General features: G+C 36.3%; 1 protein-coding gene across 2 annotated transcripts in view; it reads right to left on the bottom strand.

The window, feature by feature from the left end:
- Positions 1-23,250, bottom strand: part of RABGAP1L (RAB GTPase activating protein 1 like) — a 680,962-nt gene that overhangs the window by 267,217 nt on the left and 390,495 nt on the right. For both annotated transcript variants that reach the window (XM_036756235.1, XM_036756234.1), the window contains exon 15: positions 8,186-8,260. In XM_036756235.1, coding sequence (XP_036612130.1) covers positions 8,186-8,260 — 75 coding nt within the window. The remainder of the gene's footprint in view (positions 1-8,185; positions 8,261-23,250) is intronic.

Raw genomic sequence — 23,250 nt, 5'->3', positions numbered from 1 at the left:
GTCTGCTTCCTAGCTTCCCACACTTCCTTCAGGGCCCAGCTGAAAATCCCATCCTCTACAAGTCTTTTCCCTTTGAAATTATTTCCAATCTATCCTGCCTATAGCTTGTTTCATACCAAGCTGTTTGTATGTTGTCTCCTAATTATACTGTGAGCACCTTGAAGGCAGAGATTGTTTTTGCCCTTTTCTGGGGAGCCTAGCACTTCAAGGCCTTCTATAATCTGACTTCTACTTAAATTTATTTTATATAATCCCTTCTTGAAGTTTATGTTCCAGTCAAAATATACCACTCTCTATCCCCCCTTCACAGCAGCAGTGAATAGAGAGTACCAAGCCTGGAGCAGGGAAAACTCTTCTTCTTGAGTTCAAATCTGGTCTTAGACACTTACTAACTGTATGACCCTCGGCAAGTCACCTAAGCCAGTTTGTCTCAGTTCCTCACCTGTAAAATTCTAGTATCTCTGCCAAGAAAACCCTAAATGGGGTCATAAAGATTCGGACATGATTAAAAAACTGACTGAACAGCCATCATTCCTCCTTAATCTTCTCTCTCTTACCTTTGTGCAATGGCCTAAACCAGAGGTGGGGAACCTGTAGCCTTGAGGCCATATGTGGCCCTCTAGGTTCTCAAGTGAGGCTCTTTGACTGAATCCAAACTTCACAGAACAAATCCCCTTAATAAAAGGATTTGTTCTATAAAACTTGGACTCAGTCAGAAGGCCAAACCCAAAGACCTAGAAGGCCACATATGGCCTCGAGGCCACAGTTTCCTCAGCCCTGGCCTAAACCATTCCAGGTATTATCTGGAATGGATTCCCCCACTCCCATTGCCTTGCACCCACGTTAAAAATCTACTGTAATAAGTTCTTTTCTTTAGGCCCAATTGTGATACCACCTTCCCCATGAAAGCCCTTTCTAATATCTAATATCCTCCTACCCTCAAGGGCACATGTAATTTTCCTTTCCTTACACTGGATCTCAGAGAACTGTGAAATTCAAATTCCTCTGTGAAATCACAAGGTCCCAGCTGCAAGGAAAAAACTCCAAGTAAAAATACAGATGGATGAGTTAACTATTCAACAATTTATAGTTTTAGAGAGCTGCCTGGCACCATTGAGAGGTTCAGAGGCTAACTCAATGTCACAAAACTAGTGTGTGAAAGGGGGGGACTTGAACCCATGTCCAAGGCCAGCTCTTTATCTACTTTATGTCATGCTGACTTCAATTATGACTATTGCTGTTATTGAATAATAATTAGAAAAAATAAGCATGTTGTTCAACAGCAAGCTAAAGAAAATACAGAAAATAAGACAAATCAGGTTATCTTGGCAACAGAGTGATCTCCTACTCATTATTAAACATTTTAGGTAACTAGGGATTTATCATATTTTAGCATCAATTCAGAAGGCAACTCTTGTAGACACTATATCTCTTGAGAGATTTCCATCTATGCAAATATAGTACAATAATTAATTTGTATATTAGAACATATACAGCTATGATTTTGGAGATATGAGTTTTAAAAATAAAATAATAATGTCTTGTTCTGCTCTGAGACTAGTATCAGTGTCAGCAATGGCAGCAGCATTGTGGCTAATGTAACATCAGCATGGCACACACTGTAAAGTGTTTTATTTTTCTTACATAGTGATGGGCTGCAATGGCCAATCTATACATTATTCCATTTATATTGACACAGATACACATGCAGACAATGGCTATGTCCTTGGAATAGATGAATTCTAAGTGACCCAATCAGAGCTTAAGACCATGACCTTGACCTCTGAATCATATTCATATAAACAATTAAGCTAACCAGCACAGCTAATTACAAGAAAAATAACAGTAAACTTTATAATGAATGAAGCTTTAAGGACAACATTATTTTCAAGGCTTACAAGTGGAACAATATACATTATTAAGTGCCTATTATGCATGAGAAAAGACAAACAATGAAAAATTCTAGCTTTCAAAGAGTTTACAGTATAACTAGTGTAATACAACATATACACAAATAAACATAATGCAAACAAAATCTGAGAAGGGAAAGAAGATTAACAAGTGGGGAGAATCAGTGAACACTTCATGCAACTGCACTGAACTGCATATTAATGCACATAAATGCTCTGGACTGCATATTAAAGGAGGATAAGGTTTGTGAGCATGAAAGAAGACAACTTGCAATCCAGGCAAGAGGGACAGACAACAAATGCAAAGAAACAAGGCGATTTACTGGCATGCCCTTTCCAAAAACAGTAGTATTGGTCTCAATTATTGTTGAGCAAGAGATGGAAAGTGAGAGGAGGGCATATTTTTGCACTGATATGAATTATTCATTAGCGATACTAGTATGTAGGTTTCTTTCTCCAGTTTATCTCTACCAGGTACAGATATTATGCAAGACGTTTACTTTTCCTATTTTTGTGAACAATTTATGTAATATTGGAATTAATCATTATTTACTTGCTAGAACTGCTTATTAGATTTCCAAAGTCTTTCCAGAAACAACAGCAGCAGCAATACCACCACCTTGTTCAGTTCTTTCAGGTAAATCAGAACTATATTATAGTTCTTTGAGTTGAGTTATTATGTCTTATACAATATCACATCCTAGCACATCAATAAACCTCACCACATAGTACTGTCACTACTTCCTAGCAACTCCCTTCTCAGTTTTCTTTCTACCTTCTCTACAAAACCTGTATGTATATAGTTATTTATATGTTATCTCCCCCATTAAAATGTGAGCTCCTTGAGGCTTGGGAGTTGCCTTTTAACCTTCTTTAAATCACCAGCCCTAGGCACACAGTAAGTGTTTAATAAATGCTTTCTGACTGACTGAGTGACTGAATAAGGAAATGAGTGCCTCGATTAGGTGAAAATGGCACCTCTTTGGCACCTCTTTAAGAAACCTTACGATTTCCATTTTGAACAAGCATAGAGGGTATATAGGAGCATACCTGTAAAACATCCCTAAAACAATAAAGATTCTGAAATTGACCCTCTTCATGTTCCTACCTGATGTCCTTTACTTTATTTCTTTGGAAGTATTAAATTTGCCCAGTTGTAAGAAGTATTAGGTAATAATTTGTATTTCACAGAGATGCCATTCTTATGTTAACTTTTGAATATTCCTAGGCTCATTCAAAAAAATTAGTGGTTCTTTTTTTAAAACTGGGAAGCTTCTAAACTCATGTCTATAAAAATTAGAGTAAAAAAGTTTTAAATGGTTATTTAATTCAAAGGCAAGAATATTTAAATCCTTAACAAAAATATCAAATAAATATGGTTTAAAGTAATTTTTCTGAAATCTACTTGGAGGAAAATTGATCCAAATGGATTGTATGAAATTCTGGTCAGTAGGATACTTGAAATAGTATTTAATTCCATTTGAAATCCAAATGTCAATGTGCTGACTACCAACTTACAAAATAACTAATTGTGGAAACTGTTGTAAAAAATACAACGCAGAATACAAATAATTTTTCAAAGAAAAATTGCAATCCTGAGTTTCAAGCAACCAGATCATAAAAAATTCTTCCTCTGTGGTAAGGGAACTCTCTACAAATCAGTATTACTACATCATGCATATAATAAGCAGTTCATCCTGTGATGAATAATGCTTCTACTGTCTAAGCCCTACTTGATAAACATGTGCTAAAAGCTCTCAACAAAACATCTGGAAACTTTCAAGGGACATTCATTAGTTCACTGAAGCTTCTTCAGTTAAATCCAATAACACTCATCTTTAAAGTAGCAAACTCCATGGAAAAAGATAAATACCTTGATATCTATAATTCACTGGTCTTAAATATCTCATTCATTGTGTATTTCTCCCCTCATAGGTGTCAATATAAAATACAAACCAACAGATCTAGAAAAAACAGCATTATGAAGGGAAGCAGGCTTTGACAATGATTAATGTGGAGCTGCCAACAATGTCCAGAATCTTCAGGTGAGGAAATCTGCAGCTTCAAGACCACATGCGGCCTTCTAGGCCCTTTGGTGTGGCCTTTTGACTGAGTCCAAGTTTTATAGAATAAATCCTTTTATTAAGGGGATTTGTTTGGTGAAGTTTGGAGTCAGTCAAAGGGCCGCATGTGGCCTCGAGGCCACAGGTTCCTCACCCCTGGTCTAGAAGCAAAAAAAGGCAACAGTCTATATAAATGATTAAAAAAAAACAGTAACTCCCTCACTTATTAGAGCTGTAATCAAGCTGATACACCATCTATCCCAGGAGTTCTTAAGTTCGGGTCTGTGAACTTTTAAAAAATATATTGATGACTTTATTCAATTTAATTGGTTTACTTTGTAATCCTACATATTTTATTTCCTGTATTTACAAAAACTTTTCTGTGAAGGAATTGATAGGCTTCATCAGACTCCTAGAGACACGTAACACACAAAAAAGTTAAGAAGCCCAAGTGTAACCTAACTGCATCATTTTATGTAGGTGAAGAAAGTAAAACACCAAGAGAAAAGGATTTGTCCAAGGTATAAGTACAGGTTGTAAAATAAGACAGCCAAGATTCAAACCTGGGTCTTCTCATGATTTCCCCCTTAGAAAACAAACAACTTCCCAACCTTTAAGGACCTGGAAAGGACCTGATGGAAACCACCAAGTCACATCTCTTTACCACGAAGAAAAGGGGTATCTCATCCAATGGCAAATGGACTGAAAGAAGTAACTTTGGTCAAATGGCACAGAGGCCCCTCAATACACCTAAAACTCATATGATTTCTCTAATCATCCAATCAATGACTAGACTAAAGCTGCTTTACTGATAGCATAACATACTGTGAAAGGTGTCATGGCATCAGTTTATTCTTTATTCCTTTCTTTTAAAAGTAGACATTACATTCAACAAACCAAAAAATAAATTGTTGATATGATTCCATTGCTAGGACTCTACCTTAAAGGTAGAAAGAAAAGTAAATTAATCATATGCACCAAAATATTTATAGCTGCTTTATTCATAATGGAAAAACCTGGAAGCATCTTTATATCCCTTAATTAGAGGATAGGAGAATAAGCTATGACATATTCACATGAGGGGACATCAAGATGTCGTAAAAACAATAGAGAAGAAAAAACATCAAAATATTTTTAAAAAGAACAATCATGAGACTCAGAACAGCATGCAAACTGGCTATAGCTCTATATTTTTTAAGGAAAAAAAGTGTCAGATTAATAAGAAGACATAGAGCATACCTAGTTTAGAGTGTTCATTTGTGAATCTGTTTAAATGTATGGATAATATTTTTTCCCATTCTCTTTATCTACTTAGGATGCACAAGGTTTTACTTTGGGAGTTGGGGTTGGAAATTAGCCTCATGTATGGTTCAATCATTGGTGGACTGCTATCTGTTGTAAATACACAGCAGTTATATTTTTTAAAAAATATAATACAAAATTAGCAAAACATTTTGAGTTTTATGTTTATTTGGACTCTAATACACAAACAAAATACTATTCAAGGATATTGAATAAATTACTCAGAGAAGCATTTTTTTTAAACTGAACTCATAAGCATGGCATAGTAGTTGTAAAGTTGTGGACTTAGAATTAGGAAGAACGAGGTTCAAGTCCTGTTTCCAATACTTATGAGTTGTGTGAACACTAGCAAATAGCTTCACCTTTTAAGCCTCAGTTTTCTCATCTGTAAAATGTGGTTAATAATACTGATAATCTCTGTCCTAGAAGTATAAAATCTAATCAAGTATCAAATGGGATAATATTTATAAAGGGCATGGCATAATGCCTGGCACACAGCAGGCATTTGACTAAAGCTTGTTCTCTTTCCTCTTCTCCTCTTTAAGGATGGAAAACAACCAAACTGGGATAAACATAAGCATAGAATACAAAAGGTTTATGTTACTATTTAAAAATAATAATAATCTATAATAGTAACCTCCTAAAACCCAATATATTCATTAAACATGTCATGAAAGAGAGGAAATAGCAAAGTAATGGAATTATACTTAGGGGCTTCATGTGCCCTAAGACTGCTACAGTAGCTATTAAGGCCTAGTTGGAATCCTGAAACTCTGGCTGACTGGGCTCCAACAATTCTACTGACTGAATAAGCAGTATAAACATTTTACTGTCCCTGCTCCTACAAATCTAAGAAAAAGATAAGGGCAGAATAGGGTTGCAAACTGTCCATATTGGCAACTATTGTGTTTAATCAATAAACATTTATTAAGCACTGTCTGTATTGCAAGTACTGTGCTAAGAGCTGGGTGTACAAAAAAAGGCAAAAAACAGGCATGAGGGACAACTAGGGACAATGTGGAGTATTTTATTTGTGGAATAGCAGGGAGGCCGGTGTCACTGGATAGGAGAGCATGTGTTGGGTAGTAACATATAACAAGACTGGAAAGGTAGGAGGCTAATAGGTTGTGAAGGGTTTTGACTGCCAAACAAAGTCTTTTGTATTTACTCCTAGGGCAACAAAAAGCCACTGGAGTTTATTAACTAACTTAATTAGCTTGATACAGAACACAGCAGAGAAAGTGGTACTCCTCTATGTTCTGATTTCACAAGAAGAAAGGATAACTGGGGAAAAAACAATCAGTACTATCAATACCTCAAATGCCATAAATGCTTCAACAGAGGAACAGGCATGTACAGGGAGAAGGAGAGTGAGTTTCAAAAGGACAGAGTCAGAGGGGAAATAGTCATAAGCAAAACAAACTTTAACTTCAGAGAGGGATCATGAAGGAAGGATTAAATGGAGAAAAATAAAGTAGAAGAACCAGGGGTTGGGGTCTGGGCTAGATGAAAAGAGGAAGACCACAGGAATGGGAGTAGATCACTTTAATTAAAGATTACTTCTTGTTGTTCAGTCATTGTAATATCTAACTCTTCATGACCCCATTTGGGGTTTTCTTAGCAAAGATACTAGAGAGGTTTGTCATTTCCTTTTCCAGCTCATTTTACAGATAAAGAAACTGAGGCAAACAGGATTAAGCGACTTGCCCATGGTCACACAGGTAGTAAGTATCTGAGGCCAGATTTGAACTCAGAAAGATAGGTTTTCCTGATTTCAGGCCCTGTACTCCACCCACTGTGCCACCTAAAGATTACTACTGCTATTCACAGTCCATTTTTTTTACTTTCTTTACAAAGAACATTACTTGCAAAGATGGGGTATTGGGGCAATGAGAAAAAAGGTATAAAAGGATATAATAAAGGAAAACTTACAATAAAAAATCATATCAATAAGTGTAAATGGAATTAATTCACTCATAAAATAGAGGAGGGAAGCAGAATGGATTCTAAAGCAAAATCCAACAATAAGTTGTTTACAAGAAACACACTTGAAATTTAATGACTTAGACAGAATTAAAATAAGGATCTAGAGAAGAATTTAATGTTTAAGGTGAATTCAAAAGAGCAGAGATAGAAATCATGACTTCAGACAAGTCAATAGAAAAAACAGACATGGTTGGATGAGATAAGCAGGAAAAATACATTGTGTTCAGAGGTACCATAAATAATATCTACATCTATCTATAAATAGATAATAAATATTATCTATAAATATATAATAATGAAATAATAACCATATGCTACACACACACCCCAAAGAGTATAAAATGCATGTACTTAAAGGAAATGCTAAACATATTACAGTGAGAAATAGAAATTAAAACATAATAGCTGGGCACCTCAATGTAAGGTCTGTCCCCAGATCTAGAAAAAGCTTACAAAAAGACAAAACAAGAATGATCCTAAGGACTGGGAGGGAAATGAAAGTGGCATGTATATGTATATGTATATGTATATGTATATGTATATGTATATGTATATGTATATGTATATGTATATGTATATGTATGTATACGTGTGTGTATGTATGTGTATATGTATATATACACACACATATGTATACATATATATCAACTAAAAATTATATCTTTACAAAAAATGACTATATACTACATTATAAAAATATCCCAAGTAAATGTTTAAAGATAATTCCAGATAAAAAAATTCACTCCCTTAATAAATAGTTCCAATGTGAACAATATGGGTTAGAATAAAGAAATGTTGAATTATGAAAATTCTATATGTGATCTTTATTAGGAAAAGGAAATCAATGAGAAAGGAAGAATAAAGTCAATTAAAAATTAAAGTTCTTGACAGTACTTTCATTTTTCTACAAGATAATTTACTCACATGGAGCAGCAGTACAGCAGCAAGAAAAGACTGTCCTTGGCAATATCCAATATCTTCATCATAGACAGAGTAAGCCTAGAGGATGAGAAGAGGGGAGACAGAAAAAGTAAATTATTAACACCACTGATGCATTTTGACATGTTTAAGGTCTTCTTGTGTGCTTGAAACATTAAAATAAACTGATCAGGCAATTTAGGGAGATGAGAGATGAGGAAAGGTGAGAAAGAAGAACTAGAAGGCACCCAAATGGTCAATCATTTTTTTAATTGGTTCCAGTTACACGATCCCCTCAAATCCAGTATGTGTATCACAACTGCTATATTATTCTCAGATGATATCAAAGGTGTAGGCAACAGTAAAATAGATCCTAGTCTCTTCTAGACCCCAAAGGAGAATGTAAGAAATTGAACTGGAACTCAGGGACATTCAAAGTAGCTAAAGTACCCCCCTAAAAGTCCTCTGTAAGAGGGGGTCAGTTCTAGGATCCATTTGAGGGTTACTATATGATTATGACAAGGCTATTATTTAACCTAAGTTTTAGTTTCCTCCTCCTTAAAATAGAGGTTAAATGACCTCTATTTTATACAACCTATAAAGTAATTGTAAACCTTAAAGTATCAGATACCATCATTATTATTACCTTGAGACGGGGTGGGGGCCTGAATTATGATTCCCTAACACAGTGAAGCAAAACTCCCAGAAGGAGTGGGTCCTCACCTTCCAAAATGATCTTGTCTAAGAGTAGTTTTCCCTCTGCCCCATTGCAGGATCATATATAGGGTATCCCTAAAGTCTTAGAATTAGGTCCCTATTAGTACATATAATGAATCTCCTTAAATGGTCCCATGTATTTGAATTTGCACTATTCTCAGTTATAATTATATAAAATATGGTAACTGGTTCAAGCACAATGGAAATATCCATTATACACTCAAATAACCTGCCCATTTCAGGTTTGTTATTCACACCGAACTGAACCTAGCTGTAGTGAAGTTTTAAGCTATTTAAAGGTTAAAACTTCACTAAGACTTTTGGAACACTCTGTACTTAGAACTGAAAGAGACCTCAGAGGTCATAAAATATAACACCCTCATTTTTTGGTTTGTTTTTTTTTTGACAGGGCAATTGGGGTTAGGTGACTTGCCCAAGGTCACACAGCTAGTACATGTGCCAAGTGTCTGAGGTAAGGTCCTCCTGATTCCAGGGCCAGTGCTCTACTCATTGTGCCACCTAGCTTCCCCCATTACCCTCATTTTAAAGACAAAAAAACCAAGGCACCAAAAGTTTGTTAAGTGCCTTAATAAGATCGTACAGGTACTAAATAGCAATCATGGTTTAACACAGTTCCACTGGCTCCAAGTTTAGCAATCTTTCCGTTGTCTTACACAATCACCTTAAAGTGGCTTTAGGATCAGAATGGATCCTCCTACAATCCAAGAACCAATCTGCACCACCAGTGTACTACAAGGGACCTTCTAGAGCCACTACAACCATCCAATATTGTGGTCAGTAATATCATACTCTATGTCCATATACCATCATGGGTACTATGAACAAAGGACACTCTAATAAGCCTGTAAGACATTTGGTACATAGGCAAATGGTAAAAGAATGAGATTTATGGCATACTGAAGGCACCTGTCATAAAACTAATGCAGCTTAAGCATCACCTATTTGTCTTCCCAGTCAACAGAAATTAATTTAAATTACATGCTTAATTGATTCCTAATTTTCCAAAAAAATGCATTCTTCCTAAACATCTGTGGTTCTAGTTTTTTTGTTGTTTGCTTTTTTAGAAAAGTAAGCTGGAATATTTCTAGGATTTTGTGATTATTTATAGTTAATCAGAACAAAATAAAGTAGAATGGCAACTTGTTCCAAATTATCATTTATTTTTTAAAATAGAATACTACCCCAAATTATACACTTTAGGTATGCCAGATTTTCTAAAAACACTACATATTACATTTCTATGTCATTTTTTTTGATGAAATGGAATCTTTTTAAACTAGCATAATTCTCTCTACTGCAACATTGGGAGTGCTAACGCAATCTCTGCTAATAGTCATGATAACAAATTATGACCAAAGCCACCAAGAATGGAATCTAGCTGATGTGGTCTCAATCAAATGGACTGGTATGGAACCTCTCTCAGTACTACGATAGGCAGAATAGAAGATTCAATGGTCTTCTTCAAATAGTGGCCTTTCTAGAAGCAATTTTTAGTAACTGTTATTATCAAAGGCAAATTCAGTTAAACCAGCCTTCACCAAATAATTTTGATGACAGCAGTGCTGAAACTGATTCACAAATAGTTCTATTCTAACAAGCACAAGTCTATAACACAACCAGGGCCATAGGGATCACGATTCCCCTTAAGGGGAATTTTACCTTCAATATTGCTAAGTTTGAATCTCATCACACAACTGGAATAGTGAGAGTTAAGAGGGCAGAGTGGATTAAAAGAGAGTGAGAAGCTCTCCAGTTTCCTGGTCAGCCTCCAGAGGTAAAAGGATTTGAGAATTCTCTTTTTATTTGGCCTTAGGAGAGAAGCTACTTATTGCCAAATATTAGATAATACATTTTCATCAAGTTCAGGCTACAAGGGCATCAAGTTTGACACCTCTGGATTAGTATGCATTTCTCTTTCTTATCCACAAGAATAGCTTGAGAGATTCATCAAGTGCTTGGCTTAAATCCAGGTAAACTATACCCACCAGCCCTAGTGACCTTGCTTAATAAGGACAAGAGCATAGTCTACCATGATTTGTTCTTGAAAAAAATCATGCTAGCTTTTAGTGATCACCATTTCCTTTTCTAGATGTACACAAAACATCTTTTAAATTGTGGGTTCTTAACCATTTTTTTGTGTGTCACAAACCTTTCTGGCACTGTGGGGAAGCGTATGGATCCATTCTCAGAATAATACTTTTAAAAATATGAAATAAAATACATAGAATTACAAAGGAAACAATTATATTCAAACATAATTATCAAAAGAAAAAGTTCACAGACCCCAGGTTAAGAACTTCAGTTTTGAATAACATATTCCCAAATGTTTTCCAGGAATCAAAGCATACTAACTTATAGTATGCAAGCTCCATTTTCTTTCCTTTTTTGAAATCAAGAGAAAAATGGTCCGGCACAATGCTTTGAAAATCATAAAGATCTTCTCTTCTTTAGGAATTAATTACAAAATGAGAGGACAAACATCTTCCTCTATGATGATACATGGTCTTAATGTCAGTCTAGGCATGTGGTTTCTTCTTTTTTCTTTTAAAGAAGCAATTAATGTATTGGCTATTTCTGGTCAAAAGAAATATGGTATTAGTTATATTAACGCTAAACTCTCATATCAGATAGGTAGTCTCAAAATACCCTCTAAAAGCAATGAAGGAGAAAACGAATCTGTCCAAAGCTTGGTCACAAACTTCTAGAAAAGGCAACAGATTTTGTAGCATTTCTGTGATGATTCTTTTCTTATCAGCTACTACCATACAGATGATGACAGACAACCTCATTCTAATACCTCTACACCTGATGTGCTACATAAGGAAATGGACAAAGATGGGATTGAGAAGAGTGCTTGAACTAGACCAAATGAATACAAAAGAAATTCAAGTTTGAGGTAACATAATTTTGACTACTTGGGGGAAAATCCTTATTTTTAATTTATCTCAAAGAAGAGAATATAGCAAATGATGGGGAAAACACTAAGAGCAGTATTGTTAACCCCCCAAAAGGTGAGAGAGTGGACATTAGCATTTACTGAACCAAATGATTACTTGCTCATAGTGACAAAATTCTTATGACAATGATCTAATATATATTAAGGATATCCTTGCTGAAAATATGAGAAAGAGGACAGTCAAGATTTTGAAAATTATATTCTATCACAGATCATATCTTCCCAGTGACAGAACTGACTGAAAGGTATACAGAATTTAGTTGCTACTGTAAGTTATTTCAAAGGTTGAAATAAAATGAGGCAAAACAATTGTGTACACCAAGTGTATACAATACTGTGCATGTGCATCTGTTCCTATTTACAAGCAGCTAAGTGGCATAACGAATAGAGCACTGGGCCTGGAGTCAGGTACACTTGAGTTCGAATTTGGCCTCAGAAACTTATTAGCTGAATGATTTTGTTCCATTTGCCTCAGTTTCCTCAATTGCAAAATGGGGATCATAATAGCATCCACCCTCTAGCATTATTACAAAGACCAAATAAGATAATATTTGTAAAGCACTTAGCATAGTGTCTGGCACATAGTAGGCACTATATAAATGCTATTATTACTACTGTAATTTCAGATATAAATGCTGTGGGTATATGAATAATAAAGTCAAATAAGGACATTAGGAAAGTCTCAAATAAAGGGATTGATGTATAGATATAGATATACATAGAGGTAGATATAGAAATGACATTTCAGATGGTGTTATCTCACAGGCTAGTTAATTTCTATGAAATTAGATCACCATTTTTTTCTTTCCTCCTATTGCTTCCCTTTGCTTCAAATTTGTTTCTTTGCAATATCCAGCTCCCGTTGATTTTATGACTCTGAGGGCACATTTCCTTTCATGTCAGTAACTACTGACTTCTTCTTGAAATGAGATTTATTACAGAATGTGACTAGATATTTTAAAACAGATTTATACCAATCAATTTTTGGACTGCTTCATCTCAAAAGGTCTATGTGGTCTGTTCCTAAATAAATCTACCCTCCTGTTTATTTTTCATCAATCTGTCTCTATGTTTTGCCATTCTCACTTCTCATTTCTGCTTCAGTTAATAATCATGAGTCCCCACATGTTGATTTCTACTACAGTAAACATCATTCTCAGTTTTGGAATCATGATCAAATCAACTCTGTTCCTATAAAGAGTATGTCAATCTATTCCCTGATGTCCCCTCTCATGACAATCTCTCTAACTTTCCTGACCAAAGTGCTCCTACCTGCTGTATCACCATGCCCCTATGTCTATTGTCTCTCCTAGTATAATTTAAGCTCCCTCATAATGAGGACTGTCTCTGCTATTTTATTTGTATAGACAGAGACAGCACATTCACTTGTTCATTTTTGTTGGTTTAAATCTTTTGACATTTTCTAAATTCCAAAAAGCTTGTGATACTTTTTTTTAAAGGAAGTAATAGAACTCTCATGTACAGAATTACAAATAAATACAGGACTTCAAAATTAGACCATTTACTTCCTCAAATCCTAAACAAATATGCTAAACGCAATTCTTCTCCCCCCTTTTTATATTAACTCAATCGATGGCATAACAAATATGAAACAGTACTATATTTTAACATGCTGCCAATATGCTCCTGGAAAGTCGACCTTCATTTTTTTTTTTTTTTACAAAATGGTTCAATATAGAAAACTATGGCTGAGAAAATGAGTTTGTGTTGTGATTAATTTTAACTGCATGGCCCTTTATGCTCTCGTTATTTATTTTTACTATTCTCAGAAGAGTTAAATTCCTTTCTGATTCAAAAGCAAATCGAAAGAGTATTTAAAAGGGACTCTAACAGCTGGCTTTGAACCAAAGAATAAATACAAGCGTGATTTATCACCTAGTCAGGCTCAACAAATGCAAATTTGATTTGCTAAGAGTCATTAATAAGGACATGAGCCATTAGTTAAACAAATAAACCATTAGGTTGAAATCTGAAGACTGAACACATTTACACTCTACTAAGCAGCTAAAAAAAAAGGAAGAAAAAGAAGAGTTATTAGAGATATACTGAGTAGCTAAACACCCAAAAAAGCGTAGCAGAGAAAAAAGAAGGGCTGGAAGGATACAGAATGCGGGAAGTGAAGACCTGACTGGTCTGGAACATAGCCAAGGAGAATTATCAAATATTAGAGCTAAATGAAGTCTAGAGGAGCAAGGTTCAGCACAACCAGAGATGAAGGGCTTTGTTCTATTTAGAACCAAGAGAGGCTCAAGCTGAAGCAGTCCAGTACTCTGGATAGCTCCATGGGAGAGAAATTGGGAGAAAGGTTACAACTGACTATTGGCTTTTTTGACTATTGGCTTTTTTAAGTGTTTTAGTTCTTAGGCTGTTCATTTGGCTTGCCCCCTCAGATGAAAACTCTGTTAAAGAAGCCATGCCACATTATGATGAACTCAGTTGTCCTTAAAAGGTAGGAAGTTATTTTTATCCATACAAACAAAAGTTTGGTATTTGAATCAAAAGGAAAGATGGATGGGGAAGAGAGAATTGGGATATATGTATGACAAGCTGATCAGGGAAAGCTTGGTATTCTGGAGTCCCTACATTTTCTGAGGCAGGACTGGGGTGGGGGTCTGATGTGATATATTAAAAAGTATGATCCATTTATATGTTGACTAGACAAACTTAGACCTTAAAGCACAGGATATGGGTAAAGTTTAATTGTGTTGGCTTTAACATTTACCTAAGACATAGCTCCTGCAGGAGAAAATGAATATAAAAATAGTCTGACATTCTTTCATTGTGCTTTTTATAACTGAAATGACTTTTAATGAGTTTTAGAAAGAGCATGGCATATGTGCTGAGAGATCTAGCCTCAGTCAAGATGACTTAAGTTCAAAAGTCCCTCCTCTGACTCATGAGTAGCTGTGTGACCCTGTGCAAGTTACTTAGTAACCCCCTCCCTCACCAGGAAACTCTCATAATGTACAGAACAGTTGCTCATCTGCGTTGGTAAATGGAATTTTTTCACCATGGAGCTCCCTATAATAATTAAGTCAAAGCTATAGATGAAAAAAAATTTAAAGGAGTACACTTTTAAAAACTCCCTTATACATGACACTCAACTTTGCTTCATCAAAATGCTTAACAACTCATTTTTGTTCAATTTTAAGTCAATAAAGAAAGTTTCACACAATTTAGTCATCATGGGGAAAACTAGCTTTTCAGGCACCCACATCATTGCCAGAAAATAAATGACAATGCTAACATTATAGTACGGTATTTCTATATTGCTATTTCAAGTATGTAGAGCCTCCATGGAAGGAAGGAAGGAAGGAAGGGAGGGAGGGAGGGAGGAAGGAAGGAAAGAAGGAAGGAAGGAAGGAAGGAAGCAAGGAAGGAAGGAAGGCTCTTACAAATACTGTCCTATTTGATCCTCACACCAAACATTGGAGGCATGTGCTATTATATATCAACCCCACTTTTGCAACTGCAGAAACTGAGGGAGACAGAATTTAAGTGATTTGCCCAGGTTCACACAGCTAGCTAGTATCTGAGGCTGGATTTGAACTCAATTCTTCCCGGCTCCTAGCTCCATCTGATACAGGATAAATCGGAGAAAATCTCAGAGGGACGGCACAAAAAGTTAAGGAACAGGAAAGGATTTTTGCAAAAGGTGGAACTTTGGCTGAAACTTGAAGGAATCCAAAGAAGCCAGAAGGTGGAAAAGAAAAAGGAGAAATTTCCAGGCATGGGGAACAGCCAATGAAAATACTTAAAGTAGGGAGATGGAATGTCACGTATGAAGAACAGCAAGAAAGCTCCATGTCACTAGATTGCAGGATACATGGATAAGAGATCTTCACCATTACTATTTATTTAACATCTATATGCAAAGCTTGGTTGTAAATGCAGTTTTAGGTGGTCTCAAGGTAATTAATTGGGAAATGAACTGCCAAGGAAAATATTTTGCCTTCAGTAACAGACTATGATTTGGCCCCATTCTTGTAGCTTATCAACAGATTGTGCATTACCAATAGAACCAACAGAACACAATACTGAGGTCAGAAATGTGACATCATTCATTGACTTTTGAATTCTTGGAGATAAGGGGTGGAGGGAGGAAAGAAAAGAGAATAACGGAAAAGGTCAAACACCACAGTCTGTGCTGGGTGAGGGATAAGGAAGAGGATCACCAACCAGGGAGAGCAGAAATAGTAATGACAGAGAAGGTTGAAAGAGGAAAAAAAAAGAGTGGTATATCTGGGAGAATGAGGTGTATTCAGATGGGAAAAATGCATGTGTAGGAGAGGAGGAAGAGAGGAACCCTTGGGCAGGACTCCATCCTGTTTCTCAATACTGCAAAGAAAACTGGAAGTAACTTTATGATTACTGGGAGACATTAGTCTCACTGAAAGAAAACCTTTAGCAGTCATATAAACTTCTTAGAAAACTAATCCCAATTCTTAGCTAGCAGGGTACTTTTTCTTTTTAAAAATGCTTTATTCATACTTTTCGGTGTCATACCATAAACATTTCCAAATACGGCTTCTCTCACTATATGAACCCTCCCTTTGAACAAGGAAATGAGGAGAATATGGCATGGTCTGTTCTAGATAAAGCCAGGCAGGGTTTCTGTGATCACTTTTTCGTCTCTAGATACAGGCTTCTTCATCTTTTTGTGTCATGGATCCCTTTCACAGTCAGGCAAAGTCTAGGAACCCCTTCTTAGAATACAGTTTTTAAGTGCATAAAATTAAAATACTAAAGAAAGATATTATATTGAAATGTATTCATTGAAATTTATTTTAAACAAATTCACAGACCCCAGGTTAAGAACTAGTGCTCCAAAGAATGAAACAGAATGGAATGGAATAGCATTAAGTGCTTACTACATGTCAAGCGCTCTGCTAAGCATGAGGGATACAAACAGAAAATTGAGACAGTCATGCTTGCAAGGAGCTCACACTCTAATTGGGACACAACACATAATAGAGAATTCATGTTTATGTTCAGTTCATGGCAGATGGAAAACCCAGTTATTATTTAAGCAGGGAAAGTAGCAGGGCTGTTGAAAAAACCTAGAGGTTCTCTGTTTACCTACCAGTCTTCTCCTTGCTGGCTACATATATACTCAAATTTTTCCAATCCCTTCAAAAAAAGTCTTAGTAATTCTTACCATACTTGTGAGGAAGGTAGTAGAGATACTATTAGTCCCATTTTACAGATGAGGAAACTGAGGCTCAGAGAGATTAAACTAATTGTCTGTGGCTATGCATCTACTAAATATTATAGGTAGGAGGAAACCCAGGTATCTCCTGATTATGAATGTAATACTTATTCTACTACATAATGCTGCCTTTAAATAGAAACTATTGCAATGAATGTAGGAAATATTGGAGAACGCTCTCTATGCAAAAGTATACTTCAAGGCCAAAAAGAAGCAGTCTTCTTGTTAACTTTTTGAAGATAGCCAGAGGAGTGAGGGGGATACTACACCACTCCCACCACAGATCACTTGGGATCAGTTGTCAGAGACCTAATTATAAGATGTGTGTGTGTGTGTGTATGTGTGTGTACAAGAGTGGTATCTGACCCAGTATTTAAATTCTAAGGTTCACTGCCTTTCTGAGAATAGAACCTTTACTACCTGCAGTAAAAAAAAGAACCCAATTCATTTAGAGAACAGGATATAGCTCCCTTTGATCATTTAATGTAGGGAGATATTCCTATCTAAGCCCAGGAGACATCCAAAATACAGACAGGAAAAGACGATAATCCCACCAGCAAATATTCACCAGGGAACAAAATCTTTATTTGGAAAAAAAGTTATTAAACTTATCCTATATGTCTGTAAAAATGAGGGACCTGATGTAGCTTCTAAAAATAGATCCATTGACATGGAATTATCTAAACACTTGAAAAGACAAATGCAGAAGGTTAGATGTGCTCACAAATATTCACTTACAAAGTGATTTTCTTATCTAATAGAGCTGGCAGAATTCCTAGACGTATGCTTCCCTTTACATAACACTAAGGAAAAAGCTCTTGACAACAGCTTAAAAGTGAGCTAATGTATTCTTTTTTAAAAATCTTATAATAAACAGAAAACCACATCTTAAAGATAATTTATAGACTGATACTGATAGTTATCTATCAAAGGTAAACCCTGTTAATGGGGAGCTACTTTTCTGATACAGAATTTATGGCTCAGAACACATAATTTCAACCATACCCATAACATGCTGTGAAACATATAGAAGAAAGAGCCCTGGCCACATGGAGATGACATGTGAAATGTATAGTTAATGCTAACACTTCAAAAAGTCCAAGAGCTAATGGATTAACTCTGTGAATTTATAGAGTGCATTCTAATCTGATAGTCAGATATGACCTCTGTCCTCATAGTGACCTACATGAAACAAACACAGTACAACATATGTGTATAGAGTTAATACAAATGTTGAGTTTCTTATATAAGCTATGGTTCTATCTGTATATCTATTAAACTGTTAAATTATCAAAAAGGGATAATAAATGATAAGGGATTTCAGAGAAGAGAGCGATCATCATAAGTTCATTTCAATTCAATAAACATTCATTAAGTGTCTATTTTTTGTAAGTCACTGTGCTAGGCACTGAGGATACGAGAACAGGGATGAAAACAGTCCCTGCCCTCAAGAAGCTTACATGTGATAGGGGAGGAGCAAAATTACATATATACAACTAAATACAAGGTGTACATGAAATAATATATTATCATTTTAAGACAGAAAGCAAAATTAATTAGGAAGGGTTCAGTAAAGGCTTCATAGAGGGCAGGGGACACCTGAATTGTGCTTTGAAGGAAGCTTGTGATTTGATCAAGTGAAGGTTGAGGGGGCAGGAGGGAGCAGGTGGCTTCTTAGAAAAGGACAAGGTAAATTACAAATAAAGGGGAGGTTTGTATAGTTGGAGAGAAGGTGAAGCTATTCCATGCAATCACCAAGAATAAGGTGATTTCATATATCCAGACTTCCTTGTACTATACGATAATTTTATATAAAATAACTGAACATGAAAGCTACAAAAGTTCTTAGAGATAATCTGCTCAAACTCTCTCATTTTATAGCTGAAGAACTGAGAGGGCTGAAGAGGTTAAAGATCATGTGACCTAGGCACATATGGCTCTCAAAATGTTCACTAACTTCTTACAGGATCTGACAACCATTTTACAAAAGAAAAAAACCAAAATGACTCATTGGAAACTCCATGTGTTTAGTTATTTTGACAAAGCAACCCTCAGTGCTGCAAAGCAATCCTCTCTAAGCATAGTTCCTGCCCAAGCTCCCTTCTGAGAATTGTGGAGGTAGGAGGAAGAGAAGAGACAGGGTATAAAGAGGCATCCTGGGGACTAAAAGGACAACAAAAATAAAATCAACTTAGAAACAGAAATAAACCTGGGGTGCAACCCCCAAACCTCAGCTGCTGCCAGGAATTCAGAAGAGCAGCTGTAGCATTCAAAAGAGATCATGGAAGTGGTTTCATAACTGCCTTATTAGCTTTTCATAGTGTATGTACTACCTTTCCAGGGGCCAGGCCTGTCCTGTAAGTCCTCAAGCAACACTAGGTTTGAAAATAATCACTTCTTGAATCTCACCAGTAAAGTGACCCTGTTGTAAAACTCCACAGTTGGCTTCAATCTTTCTGCTGGAAGGAAATCTGTTAGAATTTTAAAAGGAGATGAAACATTTAGTCTATGTCCTTTATTTATAGACGAGGAAATAGAGTTCCTTAAGTTAAGTGACTTGCCCAAGGTCACACGGTTTTGTTTGTTTTTTGAAAGGCAGAAAGGCAGTTTCCTTAAGGATAAAGATTTAAAGTGACAAACAGATTGAATAATACTCACTGTTCTATATATCATAATATTTGAATATCATAAAATCCCTTGACATAATCCCTCACTCTCTCCCCCTTTACTTCAGTGATGGTGATCTTTTTTCCTCATCAAGTCCATTCTGCTCATAGAGGTACCCTCAGTGTCTTTCAGCAGAATATCACAAACCTCTGGCCTCTTTTCTGATCTTCAATCTCCCTCATTGCTCCTTCTCTACTTCAAAAGGCCCAGTTCTCTCCCACCTTAAAAAAATTTCACTTACACCCACCATTCTCCTTCTGCAGCTATCCTCCCTTTCATGGCTAAACTAGAAAAATCTATCTATGATCATGGCTTCTACATTCTCTCCTCTCATTCATCCCTCAACCCTTTGCAAGTTGACTTCAGTCTTCATCACTTAATTGAAAACTGAAGTTCAATCCAAAGTTATCAATTATCTCTTTTTAAATTTTTTTAAAAGAGTGAGCATTTTTTTATCTCAATTCATTGGAACCCACTGGGAAAAAAAGAAAAAAAACTTAAAACCTCTTGTAACAAATGCACATAATGAAGCAAAACATATTCTCACATTCTCCATGTCCAAAAATATGTCTCTTTAATCTATCACTTCTCTCTCAGGAATTAGGTAGCACTCTTCATCATTGGTCCTCTGGAATCATAGTTGGTCTTTGTATTGAATCAAGTTGCTTATTTTTACAATATTGTTGTAGGAAAAATTAAATTAATGCATTGTTGGTAGAGCCCAGTATTTGTCTAATAATTTGGGGAACTAGTCTGGGCAACTAGAACTATGCCCCCAAAGTTAGTAAACTATGCATACGCTTTGACTGAGAAATATCACTAGTAGGTTTTTATCCCAAAGACATCAAGGAAAGAAGAAAAGGATCTATATGGACATTGGTGATGACCATCTCTTAACTGCCAGATCCAATGGTATTTTCTCAGTGTTCATCCTTCTTGACCTCTTCATAGCATTAGATCACTGTTGACCCCTCTTTTCTTGAATGCACTCTCTTGGTTTTAATGGCTCAACTATCTCTTGGTTCTTCTACCTATCTGACCATTCCTTCTCAGTTTCCTTTGTTGGATCTTAATCCATTTCCTGCCCTCTAACTGTAGATGAACTCTAAGAGTACCCTGGGCCCTTTTCTGCCCTCAACATCCTCTACTGATAAGAGTCCTCACAGATTCAATTATTATCTCAATGCAAATGACTCCCCCCTGTTTCAACAACTTCTGAGTAGACATTTCCAAGAGGATACTCTGTGGGAATTTGAAAGTCACTATGTCCAGAACAGATTTCATTATCTCTGCCCCACACAAATATGTCCCTCTTCCAAATTTTCCTCTTTCTGTTGAGGACATCACCATCCTTCCATTCACAAAAGTTTGCAACCACAAGAGTCATCCTGAAATTTGCACATTGTCCCTAATCCTCCCTTGCCAAAATCATCCAATTGCCAATTTCCCTTCCAAAATGTGTTCTGCATGCATTCACTTTGCTCCTCTCAGATGTGATCACCTCCTCCCCCCACCAAGTTTGGTGGCTCATCTGGAATACTATGATGGCTTCTAAGTTCCCCTACCTTCAAACTGTTCTCCACACAGCTCCCAAGTGATATCCTACAAATCCCAAGTGATAACCCTACAAATCCCCTGATCAGGAAACTCCTGAGGCTCACAATTGCCTCTGCAATAAAAATTACAATCTGCTTTGTTTGTCATGTAAAACCATTTACAATCTGACTCCTGACTATCTTTGGAGATTTACTGGAAAACTGTGGTGGGAGCAACAGCCTAGGCCCCTGCCTTAAATGAATTAGGCTACTTTTACCCTTAAATGTATTAAAGTCAATCCTAAGATTCCATTGGCTACAGAGACTAAGGCTCTGACCACCAAAGTGGCTTCCTTAGCTTAACCTGAGAATACAAAGTCATACAAGAGCTTCCGCTGGGAGCCAATACCGAACCAACAAACTGCCTTGGGAAAGAAATGGAGGCAAGGGAGCTGAATGAATGCAGTGTGCTTTCCAAACATCCTGGATGAATATCCATCCCCTGCCATGACCAACTAAGTCTCCTTTTCCTACATGACAGTCATTTCTACCAATGCTTAATATTGTTCTAATATCAAATCTGAGCAACTGGATTGACCTGGTCAGCCCTAGCCAACAATAGCACTACCCTTCAAACACTCCACTATGTGGCCAAAATGACTTCCTTCTTGGGTCTGAATTACCTTTCATCTCTCGTCTCCATATCTTTGCAGACAGACTCCCATTGTTGGAATGTCCTCCTTCCTTACCTCTTCCTCTGAGAATCCTTACTTTCCTTCAAAGCTCAACTCAAGCATCATTTTCCTATATGAAGCTTTTCCTTAAGCCCCCAACTACTACTGCCTTTCCCACTGTCCCCCAAAATCTCATATTTGCTTTACATACATTTTGTTTCTAATTGTATTGCTTCCCTAGTAGTCAGCTCCTTGACTGCAAGTTCATTTTTGTCTTTTTATCCATAGGGCCTGACACACAGTAGGTAGTTCATAAATGTTTGCTGAGTGATTGCTGGCATCGAGAAAGAAACTTGCCCAAGTTAGATTATGAATGTGGGTATTTCTGAAGCTAGATCCAACGTTTAAAAGACATTAACAGCTCCAGGCCAATTAGTCAGCAAGAAGCAGGAAATGCAATAAAGGTCCTACAAATTGAAGAATATATTGACTAACAGCTGAGAGCTGATTATCTGTACTGGAGGTAAGAAGGTTGATGATTTTGTGTATGCCCTTATCTAAAATCAGTGTTAGGAAAATTATTTGTAAATCTTAAGAGTGCTACAGAAATGTGAGTTATTATCATTATTTTATGAAAAGTGGACTTTAGAAGAAAACAGGAGTAGCATTATTTTCTCAATCTGTCATGTCCCTCCACCACTACCACCACCCTTCCCAGGCTACTTTTTTATTCTTTTATTTCTCAGTTATGTAGGGAGCTGCTCAACAGCCTCACTTTTATTCCTTGAAATTAATATTACTTTCCAAAAGTAGTGACTAGAATGAAACCCTTAGGATTTACAGCAATCCCTTTATTTCTGCCTTCCATTTTTATCTCCATTTTAATCCTACCCTCTTCTCTTCTTTCCCCTAGTAATGGTCTGATGGCTGCAATTAGCCTTCCAGGCAAAAGAAAGTACAAAGTCATCTCAGAAAAGCTCTTGTGGGACTTCAGACTGAGAACCTGGAGAAATTTTTTAAATCTCTTCAGGCACACTTGATAGCATAACAAATCATTCATTCTCTTTCCAGCACTCCAGCCTCAAAAACTTGACCTTCTCACTGGTACAGTCTCAGAAGAAAAATCCATATTTGAAAATCACATTACAGTTTCTCAGCTGAGCATAGATTCACAGAAGGGATATCTTATTAATATGTAAATTAAAATGAAAAGACAGCAAAAAATAATCCTTTGCAGGGAACAATAACAAAGTTTACAACTATCAAAAATC

This window comes from Trichosurus vulpecula, chromosome 4 (assembly GCF_011100635.1).
Source record: "Trichosurus vulpecula isolate mTriVul1 chromosome 4, mTriVul1.pri, whole genome shotgun sequence".
Taxonomy (NCBI): domain Eukaryota; kingdom Metazoa; phylum Chordata; class Mammalia; order Diprotodontia; family Phalangeridae; genus Trichosurus; species Trichosurus vulpecula.
Note: the sequence above shows the minus strand (reverse complement) of the source record. Positions and strands in the feature narration are given on the sequence as shown.